At 38.5% G+C, this 20,675-nt stretch overlaps 1 protein-coding gene across 1 annotated transcript in view; it reads right to left on the bottom strand.

The window, feature by feature from the left end:
- Positions 1–7,018: 7,018 nt before the first annotated feature.
- The window catches only part of TMEM50B (transmembrane protein 50B), a 43,143-nt gene continuing 29,486 nt past the window's right edge, over positions 7,019–20,675 (bottom strand). The window contains exons 5-8 of the mRNA XM_008567117.1: positions 20,333–20,400; positions 15,207–15,299; positions 11,930–11,987; positions 7,019–8,786 (exon numbers count right to left, since the gene is read on the bottom strand). Of these exons, the coding sequence (XP_008565339.1) occupies positions 8,741–8,786; positions 11,930–11,987; positions 15,207–15,299; positions 20,333–20,400 (265 nt within the window). The 3' untranslated portion in view covers positions 7,019–8,740. The remainder of the gene's footprint in view (positions 8,787–11,929; positions 11,988–15,206; positions 15,300–20,332; positions 20,401–20,675) is intronic.

Below are 20,675 nucleotides of genomic sequence, written 5' to 3'. Positions count from 1 at the left end.
TGGCGCTGCTCCCACGCCTCGCTCAGCCAGTGAGCGGGAACCGGTCTGTATGTGGGATCCGAACCCTCGGGTGGGAGCGCCACCGCGCTTCCCAAGCGGCGCACTATCCAGTGTGCCACCGGGCCGGCCCCAAAATGGGCTAACTTTCTAACTAAGCATTGTGCACCCTGCCATCCAGGGTGGCAAGAGTTAAAAGGACACCCATCCACAGCCTCCCAGCCCAATGCATGCATATCCTCTTGTAAGGTATTTATTTTATCTATTAAGTGCCCCTTGAGTTGGAAGATGTTTGGAGGAAGAGTTTGTAGATAGATCATTTAGGAAATTTTAGAAGAGCTTCCTCTGTTGGGCCATGGGATGAGGCCTGTGAGGAGTGGTGGATGTGTATTTAGCAGAAAGAGCACAGGTGGACATTCGAGCCCAGCAGGAAGAGGGACAGATCAATTCTGTTGGAGAGTAAGCTCATCTGTGCCACCTTGTTTAAAAGGGAGTTACAGTTTGTCACCGGCAAGCTACAGTTACAGTTTGTCTTGAGGACCAGATTCTGGAAAGGCTGAACTGGGTTCAGGGCAGGTTCAGTCTAGTGTCTTTGGGCAGGAGGTCGCTGTGGTTCAGGACCAGAAAGGTAACCCTGCTGGTTGAAGGCAGCGGCTTAAGTCAGTGACAGACTCAGAACCCATGCCTAGAGCATGGGGTTTGGGGAGAGAGCTTTCCAAGGTTATTCCCTTGTAGGGAAGGGGCTGACACCAAACCATATTCACTGAGTCCAGATGTCCAGTTTTACAGGCTCTTTTCACCATTCTCAGTAAACATCTGAGTAGTCATGGGGCTGGCCTATTACTCAGGGAGAAAGAAAAGGAATTATTTGAATAAGTAAGATACTCCCTTTTTTACAGTTTTTTCCAAAAAGAAATGTGTAGTTCTAGGGCCGGCCCCATGGCTTACTCAGTAGAGTGCGGCGTTGATAGCACCGAGGCCTCAGGTTCGGATCCTATATAGGGATGGCCAGTGTGCTCACTGGCTGAGCATGGTGCTGACAACACCGAGCCAGGGGTTATGATCCCCTTACCAGTCAAAAAAAAAAAAGAAAAAGAAATGTGTAGTTCTACTTTGTAACATAAATGCCTAATCAATGGAATTAATACTTACACTAATTTAAGACTCACTTAAATTAAATTTTAATTTAATTAAAATTTCTAGTCAAGCCAAGTATATAATCATAAAATATTTGAGTTGGAAGTATCTATAACAGGGCATAATCTATAATCCACTGGCCAAATCCAGCCCACTCCATTTTTTGTACAACCTGTAGCTAAGAATAGGTTTTGCATCTTTAAATCATTTTTAAAAATCAAAAGAATATTTTATCACACATGAAAATTATATGAAATTCAAATTTCGGTGTCCATAAAGTATTATTGGAACCCAGTGAAGCTCATTCACTTATATATGGTCTACAGCCGTTTTCACACTGCAAAGTAGAATTAAGTAGTTGCGACAGAGAATGTATTGGCCCACAAAGCCTAAAATATTTACTACCTGGCCCTTTAGAGAAAGTTTGCTGACCCCTGCTCTATACAATGAAGTGTTCATTGTATAGGAGAAAACAGACCCACTTCTACTATTTAGGTTTATGCAGTTACAGAAGGCCCACCCATTTGATGTGGAGGTCAGGGGTCATATTGTATGGGGAGGGGATATTTAATTCTTGTGTATATCCTGTAAAGAACATTATAGACTATGTACTAGGTAAGGTTGGACACAGAATTTAGGAGTATGCAGACAAATTGAGGAATGTGGGTCTGATACCAAGAATTGGTCATCCTAAGGTGACATAGATTAAATGGATCAAGGCAACTGCTAGCCTATAAGGTACCTGCATGTGAGTCAGATAAAGGCATCCATCTTCAAGACATTTTATTTTCAAGTGCCACAAAGTTTCTTTTTAAGTGAACATACACATCTTCTGTGCCTGCCCTTTGAAGGGTAACCTCTGGGGTTGCCAGTGCTCACCTGTGCAGACTGCAGACTGGACACTGTTGCCCTGAAAGATGAAGCCTCTGGGTGAGCCCACCATTATCCCGGATAATGCTGAGCCCAAGAAGGTGAGGAAGAGGGGAGCATCCAATGGAGCTGATGGGCGTGGGGGCGGAGATGGGAGGACCCATGGCAGGAATTGGAGGCATGGTAGGGGCAGAGAAAGGAGTCTCTGTATCTGCAGGACACCAACTGATGTTCTACACTGAAGAAATCAGTGCTGCCCTCTCACCCAGGAATTGCCTGCCAGGGGAACCGCTCAGTTCCTAGCCGGTTCCTAGGAGGTCACCCGCCTCTGTGACTTTCATTTCACTTTAAATTACTTCTCCGTCCATGGTGTTTTAGTCACTTTAATAAATGGATTTCTCTGTACACAGTGTTCACAAAAGTCTGCACGGACACTATGCAGTCACATATCTCTCTGGTGCCCCGGGGCCCTCTGAAATATACTTCCTGTTTACCAGTAGCCTGCAATTGAGAACATGCTCAACCGTCCTTCCTGTTTGGTAAGAAGTGAGACTGTACCCAGGCATTTTCATGGAAGCCCTCAGACCTCCGTGCTCTGCAATGCTGCTCACAGCAACCTTGAGGAGCAACCTGCTCCCAGTTTGTGGTGAGGGAAGACAGCTGGCTGCACTGGGGAGGAGATGGAAACTGGTCAGAGTGGTACAAGTGACCTAGGGCCTGGGAGCAGCCGGTTGTTCGGGAGAGGGCTCTGGTCAGAGCAGCTCGCCAGTGTTCTGGGAAGACAGAATGATGAAGCCTAAAAATTCATCTCGGTGTATTAATACAGGCAACATGAGCTTTTCTGGGCCCCTCAATTATCAAAAAAAAGAAGGGGAGGCAGACTCCCAGGGTTACCTTAAATACATACACTTAGTTACAACATAAAATCACTTTCAAAAGATATTAACTATTTTCCTTGTAACTAAATAGTGGTATGAATAACAATATATAATAAATGTATATATTCATTCAACCTATTTCATTTTTGCATTCAGGGTAAATAAAAATATTTGATATACTTACTGTGGGTAATAACTGTATGTCTGTACTTGAAATGCAAAAGAGAATGTTTAAGATCATAAAGAGCTGATGAGTCCAGGTAGGACCGCGAGGTCCTTGTAGAAGGGCAGGTATAAAATTTTGCCTGGCACGAAATTCAATTAAACAATTAAACCGATGTGTTTCTTGCCAGTTTCCTTTTTGAAATGTTGCTGTGAACCTTAGTACAACCATGTGTACCTTCAAGTGTCCCCCAAACGCTCCTCAAGTGGCCAGCCCCGTGCTACTACTAAGCGATGTAGAGTACCAGTAGGCAGGGCTATGAGTACATTTGTATAGGCTGTGCACTGCACAACCCCAGGGGTGCTGTTTATCCACATAGGATACAAATGTACACAGCAACTGCTAGTATAGTTGTCCCTGGGTATCCATGAGGGAATTGTTCCTGGACACCACATGGATATCAAAATCAGCATATATTCAAGTCCCGGATACGAAATGGTATAGAATTTTTATATACGTACACACATCCTCCTGTATAATTTAAACCATCTCTAGATTATTTATAGTACTTAATACAATGTAAATGCTATGAAAATAGCATGTTCTTAACACACATAATCCACGAGGATTAAAATAGTTATCATAATGTATTGTTTAGGGAATAATGACAACTGAAGAGGCATGTTTTATCATCTGAAAATCCTATGTAAAATGACTTAAGCTTTGATAAAACTGCTACAAAGATAATAACAATAATAATAATCACTGGCAGACAAAACAAAAACTGATCTGACTCGTTTTTCTTAATGTGCTGCGCCACCTTGTGGCGAAAGCTAAAAAGCCATCGGACGAGGAAGGAAATATCCCTCAAAGCCATCAAGAGAGGCCGGTCCCTTGGCTCACTCGGGAGAGTGCGGTGCTGATAACACCAAGGCCACGGGTTCGGATCCTATATAGTGATGGCCGGTTTGCTCACTGGCTGAGCGTGGTGCTGACAACACCAAGCCAAGGGTTGAGATCCCCTTACCGGTCATCTTTAAAAAAAAAAAAAAAAAGCCATCAAGAGAAGATAAGAAGGCCTGCACTTATTGATCGCTTGCTATTTCCAGGAACCATGCTAGGCACTTCCTCAAGTAAATGCTCAAACACACAAATAGGGAAACAGTCTCAGGGTCATACAGCTAAGTGGCAATGCCAGAATAAGGGAGAAGTAAACCAACCTACACATAAAGCCATAGTTCCCCAAGAACCCCAACTCCAAAATCACAAAGAATTCTCTAGTAACAGTGCAACTTCAAGTATTCTTCCCGGGCCGGCCCGTGGCTCACTCGGGAGAGTGCGGTGCTGATAACACCAAGGCCCCGGGTTCGGATCCCATGTAGGGATGGCCGGTTTGCTCACTGGCTGAGCGTGGTGCTGACAACACCAAGTTAAGGGTTAAGATCCCCTTACCGGTCATCTTTTTTAAAAAAAAAAAAAGTATTCTTCCCACTGTGTCCCCTCGACACCATTTTTATTCCCCATAATCAGGCTGGCTACGGTCTTCCCAAAGCCAGCAGCGTCCACAACTACACACTTCCCTCTCCTTTTGATAATTCCCTGTGTTCTATCCATTCTATAGCCACCACAGCAGCAGTTTACCAAAATTACATTTCTCAAAGTGTTCCAGGAGATAAATTTCCAAGTCTCAAGTATGGAAAACACCATATAATTGATACCTCCCTACGAAAAACATACAATGCACATTTTAAAAGAAGCTCTAAGAAAAAACTTAACAGAAGAAAAAGATGTTTTGACCTAGTTCACCCCAACATTTCCCAAGCTTCTATAATGCGAACACTTTTTCCTGAGTACAGGAACAGACCCACTTCTAAAGGGAACAGTACGTCTAAAGGGATACCAGTGTTCTATGAGCAGCTTGGGAAATGCTGGCTGCGTGAAGAGCAGGGCTTTGGGGTCAGGGAGAAAATCTGAGCCATGATCCCAACCTGTGGGCAAGTTACTTAACCTCTCTGGATCAAAGTTCTTGCCTCCAATTTGTGAGGACATGAGAATCTGCCGGCCACAGAGTTCTCAGTAAATGTCAGCTATCAGTGTTGAGTAGAGAAATGGCAGTGAAAAAAAGCCCTAAAGTGGGATGATTAAGCTGGCAGTAGAGCATTCTGAGGAAAGAAATAATGCACTGTAATAGATATGATGAAAAGATAACACCATATTAAGGGAAAATAAGGTCAATAAGAAAGAGCTCCTTAGCTACAGTCAATCCTTATTATTCACGGACTCCGTATTTGCAAGTTCACCTACTCATTAAAATTTATTTGTAACCCCAGAAGCAATACTCAAGGAAAGGGTATCATTTCCTTGATTTTTGAGGGCGTGTGCAGAGAATGAGTCACCTGATGAGCTGAGGTGAACCAGACAATGCTCTGCCTTCTTGTTTCATTCATTCCTCTCATATTGTAAACAAGTGCCCCTTTCATGATCTATTTAGCACGTTTTTCACATTTTTGTTGTTGTTGATTTAGCCATTTATAATGGCCCCCAAGTATAGTGCTGAAGTGCTGTCTAGTGCCTAAGCACAAGAAAACAGTGGTGTGTGTTAAAGTTTCATTCAGGCATGAGTTATAGTGCTGTTGGCCACGAGGTCAATGTTAATGAGTTAACAATATATATTTTAAAAGATGTCTTTATAAACAGAAACACACATAAAAGCCGCGTTATGTATTGACAGGTTGAGGACAACCTTGTGACCAGAGGCTCTAGGGAACCTACCTGTCTTTCCCCTAGGGACAATGGTTCAGTATTTGCTAATTCAGTGTTTACCGAGTCTTTATAAAACCTACCCACTGAGAATAACAGAATTGACCATATTTGGAAAGCCTGTAAGTTTAAGGTATAGGGGAAAAGGGAAAGAAGTAGAAAAATATTTTGGGCATGGCCATAAAGAAATTCAGGGGACAAGAGGATAAGTGGAAACTTTAAAAATATTAAACCACCAGGCTGGAAATATAAAGTTCATTTTTAACAAAATGAAAATATAATAAAGACTTTCTAGGAAAGTGGGGATGGGTGGTAAAAATAAAAATTGTGTAACAATTCCCTCAAGGTAAAAAATGACTACAGGATTAAATAGTCATGTCCTAATCTTCAGTAATTTTTCAGGAACAGCATTGAACCTCTCAATAACATCAGCCTATTCCTTTGTTTTCAGTCAGAGAAATAAGGAAAACCAATCTACAAAAATGACTCAAGTGAGTTCTACTTCATGTAGTTCCTACTTCAATTTCTGATCTTTTCTGTTTGAATAGATGATGTAATGAAGAGATTGCTCTGAAATAACACAGGCTTAACTTGATTTCTTTTAACAAAAAAAAATCTGACTAATTGTTTAGAGTAGAAAAAAATTAGCTTCAGATATTTCTCCCCCGGGGTTTCCTAACCGATTGTTACTTGAGATTAAAATGTCTAATCTAAAAGTAACCCTAAACTTTCAAACTTTAAACAGAATCAAAATGAGTATGATGACAGGGAAGTAAAAGAAGAACTGGGATAAATTCATACAACTGGCAGAGATTATTTGATATAAAGTAATTAAATCTAAAAAGGAGAAATGAAAAAAAAAATGTTCCTGAGTTGACATTATGACTGAAAATCTTTCCACGAGGGAAAATGTAGAGAATAGAGAATATGAATTCAATGCATCTATGTCAAACACATTTGGGGTTCTTGATAAAGTGGCCAAGTTACATGGTTTGATATCATCAATCTTTGTCTTCCAATTTCATTATGTTGATATGTCAATGTCCTGTATATAGAAAAAAAAAAACAACTATATAATGGAAAAACCTAGCCTCTGTTTTCTCATCTGCAGAAACACAAGGAATATAACAAGGCTCTTAGAAATAGAGTAACAAAATAGAATGCTCTGGTAACACTGGTCCACACACAAAAGACACTCAGATTCAACAGCCACTGAACCTGTGTAACAATGAGACCTTTATTGAGAGAATCACATGTATTTTTAAGTGATTACCAAGGATTCTACCCTTTCGAACTTACAATATCTGTAAGAGTAGAAACTAACATTATCTTTTTTTTAAATGAGGAAACAGAGGAAATGAAATGATTTGTTTGTGATTAAAAAATAGCTACCATTTTCAGTCGGTCTTCAGGGATGCCCTTCACTGACCTTCACACTAGCATTCTACAAGTCTGAGTATATTATTTCTTCTCATTTTATAAACAGCTTATTTGATCAGATGTGCGTGTGGAAAATAAAGAGCAAACCAATATTTATGGTTCATTTTCTCTAACAAACTTAATAATATTAAAATGTGTAAGTAATATTTTTCCAACAGGTTATGAGAGTGAAAACAATTTGTTGGAAGCAAGACAAAGCTTACTGCCATTTTGAGGGGGAAAAAAAAAGAAGTAATCAAACAAGAGGGCATCTAGACAAGGGCACAGCATTCCACAACTGCTTCATACTCTGTGCACAGTGAATCCTCTGAGAGAGAGAGAAGATACACCACATAAGTCTTGCATAAGAAGCTGCATATACAACCATGGTTATTCTGTCTTACAACAAAAGGCTCTACAAAATCCCTCTGGGGAAAGAAACACAACACAAAATCTGTATAACGAAGGAAAGCGAAAGTAGCAATAAGGCCCACAGGAACACACACAATGCAAAAACAGTATTTCAAATTCAAGAAGAGAAGTTTTTGACTGAGGTATGAACTTTCAAGTTGAAGGTATATTTCACGGGAATGTTCACCCAAAGCTTTAGAAATAGAGCAAAAAGAGACTTGCAGTTGGTAATTAGTGGACAAAACACCTAATTTTTCACTAGGTTTTAATGATTCCCTTCAGGAAGAAATGCTTTATCTTTAAACTACTTATTCCACCTTTTGTTATAAGGTTGATGCTTTTAAATTGCAGTTGTCTCAAACTTGCTTGCTATTGAATTGCGTAAGTCAGATAATGGCAGTCTGTCAAAGGATAACTCCAGTAGATAATTTAAGCTGCTTTTATGAGAAGCATGCTGTGGAGCTGCCTTACAGTCTTTTTACCTTAGCCATAGAAAACTGAATGTATTTGATCATGTATTATCCCTTCTCAAATAAAGTCATATTAGAGGAAATCTTTTTAAAAGAGGCTTCCAAACTAGTCCTTCAGGCATTTAAAAAATCTTTATATAAAAGTCCATTTCTTTAATACATAAGAACAAACATTTTCCTTTTTAAAAAGTCTCATTTTTAAGCCAAAATAAATTACAACTTGCTGAAATACCTTCTTTAATGGCTCAGTGCTTATTCCCGATATATGGAGCTATCTATATTTTTTGCACATCTTTAGAAATTAAAGGTACTAAAACAGAGTAGTTACCTCTAAAATGACATGATGATACAACCCTGGCTCAGGAAACAGATCAAACTTTAAATCTCAGGAATAAAAAACTGATATTCATCATCCAATCTATATAGTTTTATATTATGTACATATTAACAGATAATGAAAAAAAAGGACAAAAGTTTCATAAAATTTTTTCGGAACTCAGAGCATAAAAATGTAAAGAAACAAAACATTCAATATACAATCTATTCCATTTGGCAATGTGTAAATTATACTGAAAGATAAAAACTTATCTACAAATAGAATATAACAAAAGGAAAATGTGATTTAAGGAGCAATCTCAGGTCCATAGCTCTTCAGTTCTTCCAAATTTGTAGATCAGAGTGCTAGAAAGATATGTAAACAAATCATGAGGAAAACAGCATATGACAAGCAACACAGAATTCATTTTCTATATATACTTTAACAGGTATCTCACTAATCTCTTTGGATCAAATTCTAAAATTAAATAAGAGCATGGTGCTGTTGGTCTGAATTTGCTTATTTTGTAAAGCAGTTTGTTAAACCATGATGGCTGAGCTTAATTGAAAAGTTATTACACAGGAAATTTGTAAGGAAAACAGACATTTCTCACAGTGGCAGGCATTAAAGGGCATTTTACATCTCTAGGAATCTAGGAGCTATAATCACTGAAGCATCCTAAAACAGATAATACTGCAATTCTCAGCTCCTCTAACAAATAATCATTGTGCACTGAGTACTGGCTATGCACCAGGTACCTGGCTACATGCTGGAATGTGACTATGAGTCAAAATGGATAAATTAGCTCCCTAACAGAGCTGAGAGTCTAACGAGGGAGACAACCAAATAAATGTAAACTTCCAACTACAAAAAAATGCTATAAAGGAGAGGCACATGGTTTCGTAATAGTGAAATACAGGATCTGGCCTATTCAGAGAGGTGGAGAAAGGTTTTCTTGAGGAAGTAGTGACTGACCCAAGTTCCAAAAGAAGAGTGGGAATTATCTCAGCAAAGTGGGGAAGGGAAGAAGGAGGGAGGAGCAGAGAGATGAAACACTCTGGGACCACGAGTTGAGTTGTAGGCATGTAGAATGTTGGATTTGAAACGTCAGTAACCCAGGAAGGGATGTTAAGAAGGATTCTGGATACATGGTTTAAGACCTGGAAAGAGACATCTGTGACTCACCAGCATCAAAGCAAAAATTAAAGTCCTAAGCATAAGTAAGCTCACTTAAGGACAGAATAATAATGAGAAGAGAAGGCCTAGAACATAGCCTTAAGAAACTTGAAAAGGTAGTGGCCTGGGAGTGAAGGATCAGCTTGCAAAGGAAACAGAGAAGTGGCCAGAGAAGTAGGAAAGGCTGCACCTTGGGGCTTAGAACCGGCCCATCCCCTAGAAAATACATAGGTTGGCCTGATAACTGGCCAGCCTCTGGGCAGAGCACACAGTTAATACAGCTGTCACTATCCTCCTGAGCACAGGCCTCAATGCATACAGTATTTCTGTTCATCCAATTGTCATTTATGTGGGTTCATTTACCACCACAAATGGCTGAATCTAAATATAAATTTAATCCCTAAATGTTGCCTAAAATTTTTTCATGAAAACTTACTGTACTCCCAGAAGGCTTTGGTCACATGCCAAGAAATACAATCACAAGAAAGCAGAAACTGTCAAACATCTTTCAAAACCAGGAGTGTCCAGACCACAGTGCAATATGAGGAAACTGAGGCAGAGCATGGCAGTCTCCCTGAGTTTTGAGAATTTGGGGAGATCAAAGCAGCTGGAGTTTGCAAGAGAGAGTACAGACAGCTACAAAGAAGAAGCCCTGAGATCCACAGGGGATGCCCCTTGAGTCTCAGCTGAACATTGATCAGTCTGTGCCTGTGAGGGAACTACCCAAGGCAAAGAAAGAACCATTGGAAAGAACAGTTCCCAGAGCTCCCACAGGCTGGAAAGAGTTCACATTCTAACAAGCAGAGTGGAGAACCTCAGATTATATGGAGCAACGGGAAGAATACTCAAAGGGCATTATGCCTCAGTAAGGGGGGCAAACTAGTCCTAGACTAAAACTGCTCCGGTCCTCTCTAACAAAGCTTAAAAGCAAAACTCAAAAGGACCAAACTGTTTCCAAGTGACCTAGCTGCATCCCAGAACAAAGCTCAACAATGTTAAAAGGAATACCAAAAAATCCAGCCCCCAAAAATTGCATGCAAAGCAGCAAATAGGGGACAACAGATTCAAAATTATTTCTGCTTCTGTTTACTCTTCACAGAGTAAACAGAAGCAGAAATAATCAACAGAAACAAAACTAGAAATAACACAATTAGACAAAGACACTGAAACAGTTCTAAACATCATATGTTCAAGAAGGTAGAGAAAATCATGAGCATGTAAGGACAGACATGGAAAACAAAAAAAGATTCAAATCAAGCTTCTAGAAATGCAAAAACACACCAGCTGGGATTAGTAGTAGATTAGATTTTGCAGAAGTAGAGATAAGTGAATTTAAAGATTCAACAATAGAAACTATCCAAACTGAAACAAAGAGAGAAAAAGAAAAACAAACAAACTGAGCACTAGCTGAGGGAAAACTTTAAGCAGACTAATATACATGTAATTGGAATCCCAGAAGGAGGGCGGGGTGGACATAATAAATATTTGAAGAAATAATGGCAAGAAAGAGTCCAAATTTGATGAAAACTATAAACCCACAGATCCAAGAAACTCAATGAACCCCAAGTACAAGAAATATGATGAAAACTACACCACGGTACATCATAATCAAATTGCTTAAATCCAGTGACAAAAACAAAATTCTTTGAGGCTTAGATCTTACTTAATGATTTGGAGGGGAGATATATTTTATAAATGGATACCGAAAATACCTAAGCTTGACATTAAAAGACATTCATTCTGAAAAGCATAGAATATGGGTTTTTTATTTTGGTGGCTTTTTAGAAGTCTACCCCTAAAAAAATTTTTTAAATATTGTTTTATTTTTATATTTACTTTATCTTAAAAACTTAATCAGAAAACTCAATTCCTCAACAGTTTTGTCTATAACATGCATACTATGTATTAATTCTGATTTTTGTTTTTTCCTTTTTTTAATAAAGATACCTGATATGGTTTTTTAACAAAGCACAAGCTATGGATGCAGCAGTCTGGGTTCAAATCCCAACTCTGTATTTACTAGCTGGGTGTCCTTAGGTAAACTCTGAGCCTTATTTCTTCACCTAATAAAATGGCAATAATACCTGACATATATTTAAGATAGTGAACTGGTAACAAAGTAACACATAAAGCATCCAGCTGAGGTCCTGGCACACAGTAGGACCCATAATTCAAAGGCTCTTATGTAACAGTGGAATTTTCACCTTTTAAAAGAAGTTCTATCCATTATAACTGATCCAAGGAATTTAGATGTGTTCCATATATGCTGCTCTTATAATAAAGTTGACATTACTGTAATGTTATAGTGTGGTTAAGAAATTAGGCAACTTACCTAAAAAATATAAGTGCATTTTGGAAAAACACAGCTAGTCCTGGATAAACATCAGTATCTGCACATACAAAGTAAAATAGATTAGAAGATTACAAAGACAAACAGCAGTAACAAAGTATTTGTGCCATTCATAATGACATGCTCTGTATATTATAATATACTACGAATATTCATTAACTCTAAGACATCTATAATAAAATAAGAAAATGCCAATTTCATTCTCCCAAAACAAAGGATTGCTCCTACTCTGGATATGATTCAATGAGCTTATCAGGTCTTCTTTTAGTCTAAAGTAAATGCTACAGTTCTAGCTTCATCAAAACTGCTGAGGAAACAGCAGCTTATCCCTTTGCCTCCAATGGCAAACACAGAAATACAAAATGTTAGAAAGATACAAATTAAATTCCTGATCATCGAATAGTCTGTTAACTTAATCTCTCTCATGAATTCAGGAGTTTTATTGTGCAAATGTGAGATATAAAAAGGATCACTGCAAATGATCATCATGCTCTTTCACTGAATCTACAGTGGAGGAAATAGTTACTATCTTCATAGGAAGAGAAAAGAAAAAATGAGAAACTACTTAAATTTTGGTGGATAATTAACTTTTGTAAAACTATAAATGTTGATTAAAAATAGTGGGCAGGATGAGGAAACTGGTTCAATTTTTTAGCTGTTGATACCATAGCAAACAATACAGCAGTGTGGTTAAGAGCTCCAAGTTTGAGACAGACCCTGGGTGTGAATCTCAATTCTATCAGTGACTAAATGTATGACCTGGGACAAATTATTTAACCTCTATATGTTTTAGTTTCCTCACCTGTAAAATGGTCATTTTAACAGCAACTACTCCAAAGAATGTAAGAATTAAATGAGTGACTATGTGTAGTGCTTAGAATAGTACCTAGCCCGTAAAGTGGTATATAAATGTTAGCTGCTATAATGAATATTAATAGTTCAAGAAAATCTGTAGAGTAAAAGATTTGAAATACGTGAAATAAAAGCATATTCACTTTACAAACAGAAAAGTATATATAATGAACAATGCTGTTGAAATAGAAAGATGAGATCCATAACTGTACTAGTTCTTTAGAGATTAAGATATAATCAATAAGTATACAACCTTTACAAACAATATTTTCCTACACATCTTATAGGAATGATCATTTATTCCTATTTTCACTATAGAAACTGTAAAATTTCATGAGTGGGTTCAAGTAACTGTTAAATAAGCAGATTATTAGCCTGAGGTTATTGCCCTACTTTGAGTTCCTAATGACAAACCAAAACGTAATATAGTACATAAACAAACTGAAACCTATCTTGGGAATATTGTTTTTGTAACAAATGGCTGGGTTTCAGCCAATCACAAATAGCTGAACTTCAACAGCCAATTACAGTCAGCCAGCTGATCAGACCATGTCCAGTCCAAATACAGCAAATGCCTTAGCTGTAGCCAAATCAAAAGACTTCTCTACTTTGCTTCATGATCAACCTATAAAAGCTAACACTGTTGGGTACAGCTCTCTGTACCTCCTCTGGTTCTGAGTGCTGCCTAATTCATGAATTGTTCTTTGCTCAAATAAACTGTTCAAGTAATATCTCTAAGTTTTTCTTTTAACATAACTATGCAGACTTTACAAGGAAATCAGTATTAGCAGCTCATTCTTCTTACAGTCAGGGATAAAATGAGCTTAAAATATACTTTCCTATATGATCCAATTTATGTGAAATAGGCTGATCTATAGAGGCAGAAAGTACACTAGTGGTTGCCTAGGGCTGAGGGAGAGGGGTGATGGGGAATGACTGCTAATGGGTATGAGATTTCTTTTTGGGGTGATAAAAATGTTCTAAAACTGGACTGTGGTGATGGTGGCACAACTCTGTGAATATACTAAAAACATTGAATTGTACACTTTAAATGGGTAAATTACATGGTATGTAAATTACATCTCAATAAAGCTGTTTTTAAAAAGCACTTTCCTTCAGATGAGCTTCATTTCATACTAGAACTGTGTGCTCTATTAATATTTTTAATTGACTAAAATAACAAATTTTAGATATATTTGGTGGGCAATGTTATTTAAACATTAGCCAACCACTGTCCTGTTGCACTGTCTCATTTTGTGCCAAGTGAAAGACATAAGAAAGACAAAGGTATTCCAAAGATCTCATACCAGTAAAACTGTGAGACTTAAGAGATCCTGTCAAAAGTATTTATAAATCAGCTGTGGGTCAGAACAAGCAGATGTGACAGTTAAGCAAAGAAGACTGACAAAGAAATTTCAGAAGTTAGCAGGGTCAGAAGATGAATAAATGGCATTTTCTGAAACTGACTCCTATCTTTGGAGTGATAGACAACAGCCAGTGAAAAAAGGTCTTCCAATGCTTCCAGAGGCACTGTTGTGACTGGTTCTGCTTTTCAACCAAACCCTGGATGAAAAGCTATGGTGCGTGGCAGAACTGGAAAACTCAGAACGGTATAATAAGAACTCACTCCACTGCATCAATTGTTTCTGCATGAAGGGTACACATATGTCTTCAGTACTGCCCTTAAAAATTCCCTTGTACCTATGACTGACAAATTACAAGATAGAGTTGTAGAGAAGAAGTGCTGGTGGAAAGAAAGAGACCCGGGTCCACACCCCTCACTGAAATCCTTGGGACAAGGTATGTATGTTTTGGAATTCAGAAATTTTCAGATCTAAAAACAGTAACACATAACATATATATTACATAAACCCCCAGCTGGGTCTGTACCAGCACATCCCATAATCAAATACATTAACATTCATTCCTTCAATAAAATATCTGAATACTTCCACATAAATTCCATGTCAATTTAGGTCAGGTTTTGCTGCCAAACTGGCTATGAAAGACTTCATTTTCAGCATTTTGTGGATTTTAAAATTGTGTATAAGGAATATAGACCTGTGTACATAGGCCTGTACTGGTTTCTCACTTTTACCACAGCAGCTCTCAGTAAAATGGTCTCTAGTAGAAGAGCCTGGCTGTCCAAGGTGAGGAAGGAAATCAGAATCTCTAGAGATGTCTGAGAGATACAGCCTTTGTCAGTGGCTTGGATTTCCTAACCAGTAGTGCATTCGGTGACACCCTCAACAAGCTTTATTAAACAACTCATGTATCTTCACACCAAGTAATATCTTCAAACTAACTGAGTAATTACATTAAATTTTACTCCAGGTGGAGTCAACAGACTAAGCCAAATATAAAAGACATCTGAATCTGTTCTATGAAATAAAGGAGAAATACATACTTTGGGTAACATATGCACCAAAAAGAATCCACATGGAAGCAATAAGTGACCCAAACATCAACATGAAACCAATGAAGAGCCAAACTCGAGCACCTGTGTGGAGAACAGACTGTATGATTTTGCTCATTTTTGCAACTCTATAATGTCTTAGGAATACATAACTCTAGAAACATTGTTAACATGATATATATTATGCATATTAAAAATAGTCACATATTTATATAAATCTGCTACAATAGTTAATTGAATGAAGATTAAAAAGAAAAAACTAAACGAAGTTAAACCATACCTAGAAAGGGAAAAAGAAGGAAAGTTACCCTTTTACTGGCTAGAGAAACTAATACCTGAGTAAGGTAAACTAGGCAAGCCTCATTAGTAATTATTTGACTAAATGGATTAATTAAACTCTAACTGAAAAATTGCCCTCTAGTATATATCATGAAAGTAATTGCTCTATTAGAAGTAGCAAACGTGTCAAATAGCCATCAATACAGAGAAATTAGAGATTTCGAATGAATAAGGACCAATATGTTCCCTTTTAGTCAACGCTAAGCTTCTAAAATCATATCATTACTCAACATGGTGCAAACAGTGGCCATTCCTCAGGAGTACATTCAGCCTTTTTTATGGCTGAGGCAGCCACCCTGTATCACATACCTTTGAAAAGTTCAAGGTCAGAAATATCTCTTCAACCCTCTATTGTATGAAATTCTAGAATCTCAACAACATAATTATCTGGACACTCAATTAGATTCAATACATTTTTAGGAAAGCAGGTTAACACTTGTGCCAGACCATGTTCACACGTATACTGACAGCCAATCACCCTGTGGAAGGACCGATGGAAAATAAAATCCTAGCCAATTTTCTCAATAGAAAACTAAATTTGCCTCAATTGCAGATATTATGTTACTAGTGAAAAGAGATACATATATTTTAGACACTAGATATGCAGGAAGCACTGATCAAACAGCATGTTTAGAACAGCTGATATTTGAGAGAAACAGGCCTCCAGAGTATCTAAATTTTAATTTCAAGAAATATACAGTGATGTTTCATTCCTTAGACAAAGACAACTTGTAAGCTATATTTAATCACAGCTTTTACCTAAAGTGAATATAAGGAACTATCAAAAATTATTGCAATTATTTTTCATCATATCCTTTATATATGGCCATATACATTAAACTTTATAATAAAACTAAACAAGAAAAAATTTCTGTTGAAAAATGACTATGCTTTTGTTTAGCAAAAAACAAAAGTATACCATTTTCCCTTTTTTGCTTTGGCTACAAGAAACCTCAGAGTTAAGGTTAATGAGCAGTTAAGAGCATCTACCCTGTCCCAGATTCTAAGTATAATAATGTTTCTTCCATCTTGTTCCTATTCCTTTTTACAGTTTTATTATTTAACAGTCCCATTTACAGTATATTTATTATTTTGATGATACTTTCCTACAAATTCCTCTGGGAATTAAACAGTTTACAAATAAATCATTTAAACAATATGAAAGTTTAGTGTAGCAACGCCTAAGCATGCCTATAAGACAGTTTGCTCTTAATTTTTGAAGCAATAGATAGGACTTGCACTATACGAACCACATATAAACTGTACTGTGAATTTTAACTGGGCAGGGATTAATCATGGAATAAAATGTAACAATCACTTAGTGAGGGTAAAAAGTATGGGCTTGGGAACCCGCAGACCAAAGGCAAATATAAATTCCACCTTTAAGCTAAAAAACTTTGGAAAAATTGCAATGAAACTTTCTATAAAAAATAAATAGTAACATAGTCCACAGCAAAGTCTGTGGAATTTTTTTTTTTTTTTTTTTTTTGTGACTGGGAAGGGGATCGCAACCCTTGGCTCAGTGTGGTCTGCACCACGCTCAGCCAGCGAGCGCACTGACCATCCCTATATAGGATCTGAACCTGCGGCCTTGGCACTACCAGCGTCACACTCTCCTAAGTGAGCCAGGGGGCCGGCCCTGTGGAATATTATTTAAAGACAAATCATCAAGTAAATTATTGTGTGCTCTGCAAATGCAGTGGATATGCAGTGGATGGGCACCCCCCCATCCCCAAAGTCATTAAAGCTTAATCCCCATTGTAATTGTTGAGGGTGGGAAATCCTATGATGGTAATTGAAAGGTGGGGCCTTAAAGAGGTTATTAGATTATAGGACCATGCCATAATGAATGGATTAATAATGGTGGTCAGGCGAGTGGTTCTGAGGGCTTTATAAGGAGAGCATGCGAGAGTCTCTCTCTCTTCTTCTGCCATCTTGCAATGTGATATCCTGTGTTGCTGACGCCACCACCAAAGACCCTCAGCAGATGTGTTCCCTGGACTTTGGACTTCCCAAACTCCAAAACTGTAAGCAATAAATTTCATTATCTTATAATAATGTTCCAGGTATACTGTTATAAGCAGCAGAAATGGACTAATACAACAAACAACACTGTCACCTGCTAATACATGCTTACCCTCTCTCACTCCTGACATTACTGCTGAGGCTGGGGCACAGGATATGCTAAAAAGTGAGCATACACGCATGCCTGCACACACACTGTGTACTTTTTAACTTCAGATCATCTGTCATTTGTCACTATACACTCTTCCCCAATTCTCCATGGACCCCAGTAGAAGTGAAGTTATAAAAATCTACATCAGCATTTAAAGCACCTGGTGAGAGAGAAAACTAGGCTCTTCCATAACTCCTTTATTTGGTTTAAATGTTATGATACTTACTGTACGATTCCATTTATATGATACTATAGAAAGGGCAAAACTACAGGAATAGAGAGCAGATCAATGGTGGCCAGGAGGTGGGCGGAAGAGGATAACTACAAAGGGGTAAGATGGAACTTTTTAGAGTAATGGAAATGTTCTATATCATGATTATAATGGTAGTTCTGCAACGTATACATTTGTTAAAGCTCATCACATTGTACACTTAAAATTGGTGAATTTTACTATACATAAATTTTACTCAACCAAGGTGACAAAAACAAAAAAAATATGGGACTAAACCCAAGAGACCAATTGGTTCTAGACTGGAAATAAGCACAAGGGCTGGAAGCATAGTCTCCAGAGCCAAGCTGCGGGTGTTCAATCTTAGCTCCAGATGCTCTGTGACTCTGGACAAGTTATGAATGCTGTGTTGGAGTAAGCAGGACTAAAGCCATGTTGGGACTTAAAACCACATGGGTTCTAAAAGATTTTTAAAGGACACAGTTTTTTCTTGACATGCATTTCTCTGAGTTCCCTCTCTTCCCGTGGTTATTTGATAGTTTGAACTTTGGTTATGGGGCAAGATGACATTCTTTACATGAATGTAAAGCTGTTTTCCGGCCAGCCTAAAGCTGCAGACTTGCACGTACTACAGGGACCCTGAGATAACAGCAAAGATAGAAGCAGAAACCAGACAGAGTCTTGGCGAGACTTTGCACCTGAGACCTTGCATGAAGCCCTTGCTGCTCATTTGCCCCTCCCTCCTGCTTTTCATTTTCCCACATTCCACTTCCTCATCCTCCTCTTTAAAAACCCTCAGTAGGGCCGGCCCATGGCTCACTCGGGAGAGTGTGGTGCTGATAACACCAAGGCCCCAGGTTTGGATCCCATATATGGATGGCCAGTTTGCTCACTGACTGAGCGTGGTGCTGACAACACCAAGTCAAGGGTTAAGATCCCCTTACCGGTCATCTTTAAAAAAAAAAAAAAAACCCCCAGTAAACCTGAGTCTTTGAGATGGCTTTAGCCTGGCCATTCTCCTTCGGGTTTACCGTGAGAGATGGCTTTAGCCTAACAGTTCTTCTCAGGTCACTGGTATTCCTGAATAAAAGCTGACTTCCATTTTCACCATTTGACTTTTGATTGGTTTGCTTTTGTCTGGGGGCAGGCAGCCGGACTTGTGAATTTGGTATCAATTTGAGGGAGACTCAGACAGGAGCTGAGTGTGCCCTGTAACATCCATGTCTTAGTTCCTTCATCTAAAAATGGAGACAATAAGAGCATTTACTTCACAGGACTATTGTGACAAATGAGTTAATGTGTAAAGCCTTCAGGACAGTCTCTGGTACATACTAAGCATTCCACAAGTGTTTGCTATTCTTTTTTTTAATTCAGGTTTTTAAAAGAATTTTAACATTTACTTGTACATATATTGGGGTACAGTGTGTTTTTTCAACATACACGTATACTACACAATGATTCACTTAGGGTAGACAGCATAGTTTTGTACCAGTTAGTCCACCACTTCTCCCTGATATTATTCTTTTTTTTTTCCTTTTTGTCTTTTTTACTGACTGGCATCAGGATCGCAACCCTCGGTGTTGCGCCCGCACCGCGCTCAACCAGTGAGCGGGAACCAGTCTCCACATGGGATCTGAACCCTCGGCGGGAGCGCCACCACGCTCCCAAGCAGCGCACTCTCCAGTGTGCCACCGGGCCGGCCCCCCTGATGTTATTCTTAATCATCCTTCAAAATTCCTCTCCCACCTACTCTAAATTTCTGACCCTAACCACAAATCACCCTCTCTGCTCCTTGAAGTTCGAAAACAGGACTGTGTAAAAGGCACAGGGCACTGAAATTCCACTAAAAACAAACTCCGCAATTCTAAGAAAATGTGTCATAACACGAATAAAAGAAAAATACTATTGGATGACAATTCAAAAGAATTCAAATTACAAAAAATAATTTATTTGTAGACAAACAGCATGTTTCTTCTAAACAATTTTGTTACAGTCTGAGGGTGGCTACTCAGATAATCAGAACTGAATATGAAAAACACTGTCATCCTAGGTTTGATCCCCTAATGTGTCCATTATTTTGTTGTTAGTAATCATGGTCAGCCATCTCATAAGCAACATTTTTAGTCAACATCTGGGATAATAATAAATCCGTTATTAGCACTGGAAGAGTAACCTGGCGTCCAAGATCCATTGATTTTGAATAGTAAAATTTTATCTATACCATGGGCAGTACAAAATGACAAAAATAGTAACTTCTGGCAGTAACTTTAACTTTCTCAAGGATTTAAATAACACTAAAACTTGTGGCTTTGTTTTTTCTACTGATAAACCCCTATTTTGTCAGCACACATTAACAGTTCAAAGTGCCTTTACCTGTTCTTCCTAAACAGCCGCTTTCATAGCTGTCACCTCTCACCTGAGCATTGGACACAGCATTTATCCTAGAACAATATAAAATCAACCAATGAGCTTTCATACTCAACTCTGGCTTTTTTAACTCTGTGTTAAAATAATCACAGATATTTACATATAACTTAGAAAGGAAATAGATTCTTTCCTAACTAAAGTCAATATTTGAATAACTGAACTTATCTTTTTTTTTTTGTCTTTTTCCGTGTCCGGCAATGGATCGCAACCCTCAGTGTCGCCCCCGCACCGGACTGGGACCGGCAACGGGATCGCAACCCTCGGCGTTGCTCCCGCGCCTCGCTCAGCC

Source organism: Galeopterus variegatus, unplaced genomic scaffold (assembly GCF_000696425.1).
Source record: "Galeopterus variegatus unplaced genomic scaffold, G_variegatus-3.0.2 Scaffold294, whole genome shotgun sequence".
In the NCBI taxonomy this organism is placed as follows: Eukaryota; Metazoa; Chordata; class Mammalia; order Dermoptera; family Cynocephalidae; genus Galeopterus; species Galeopterus variegatus.
Note: the sequence above shows the minus strand (reverse complement) of the source record. Positions and strands in the feature narration are given on the sequence as shown.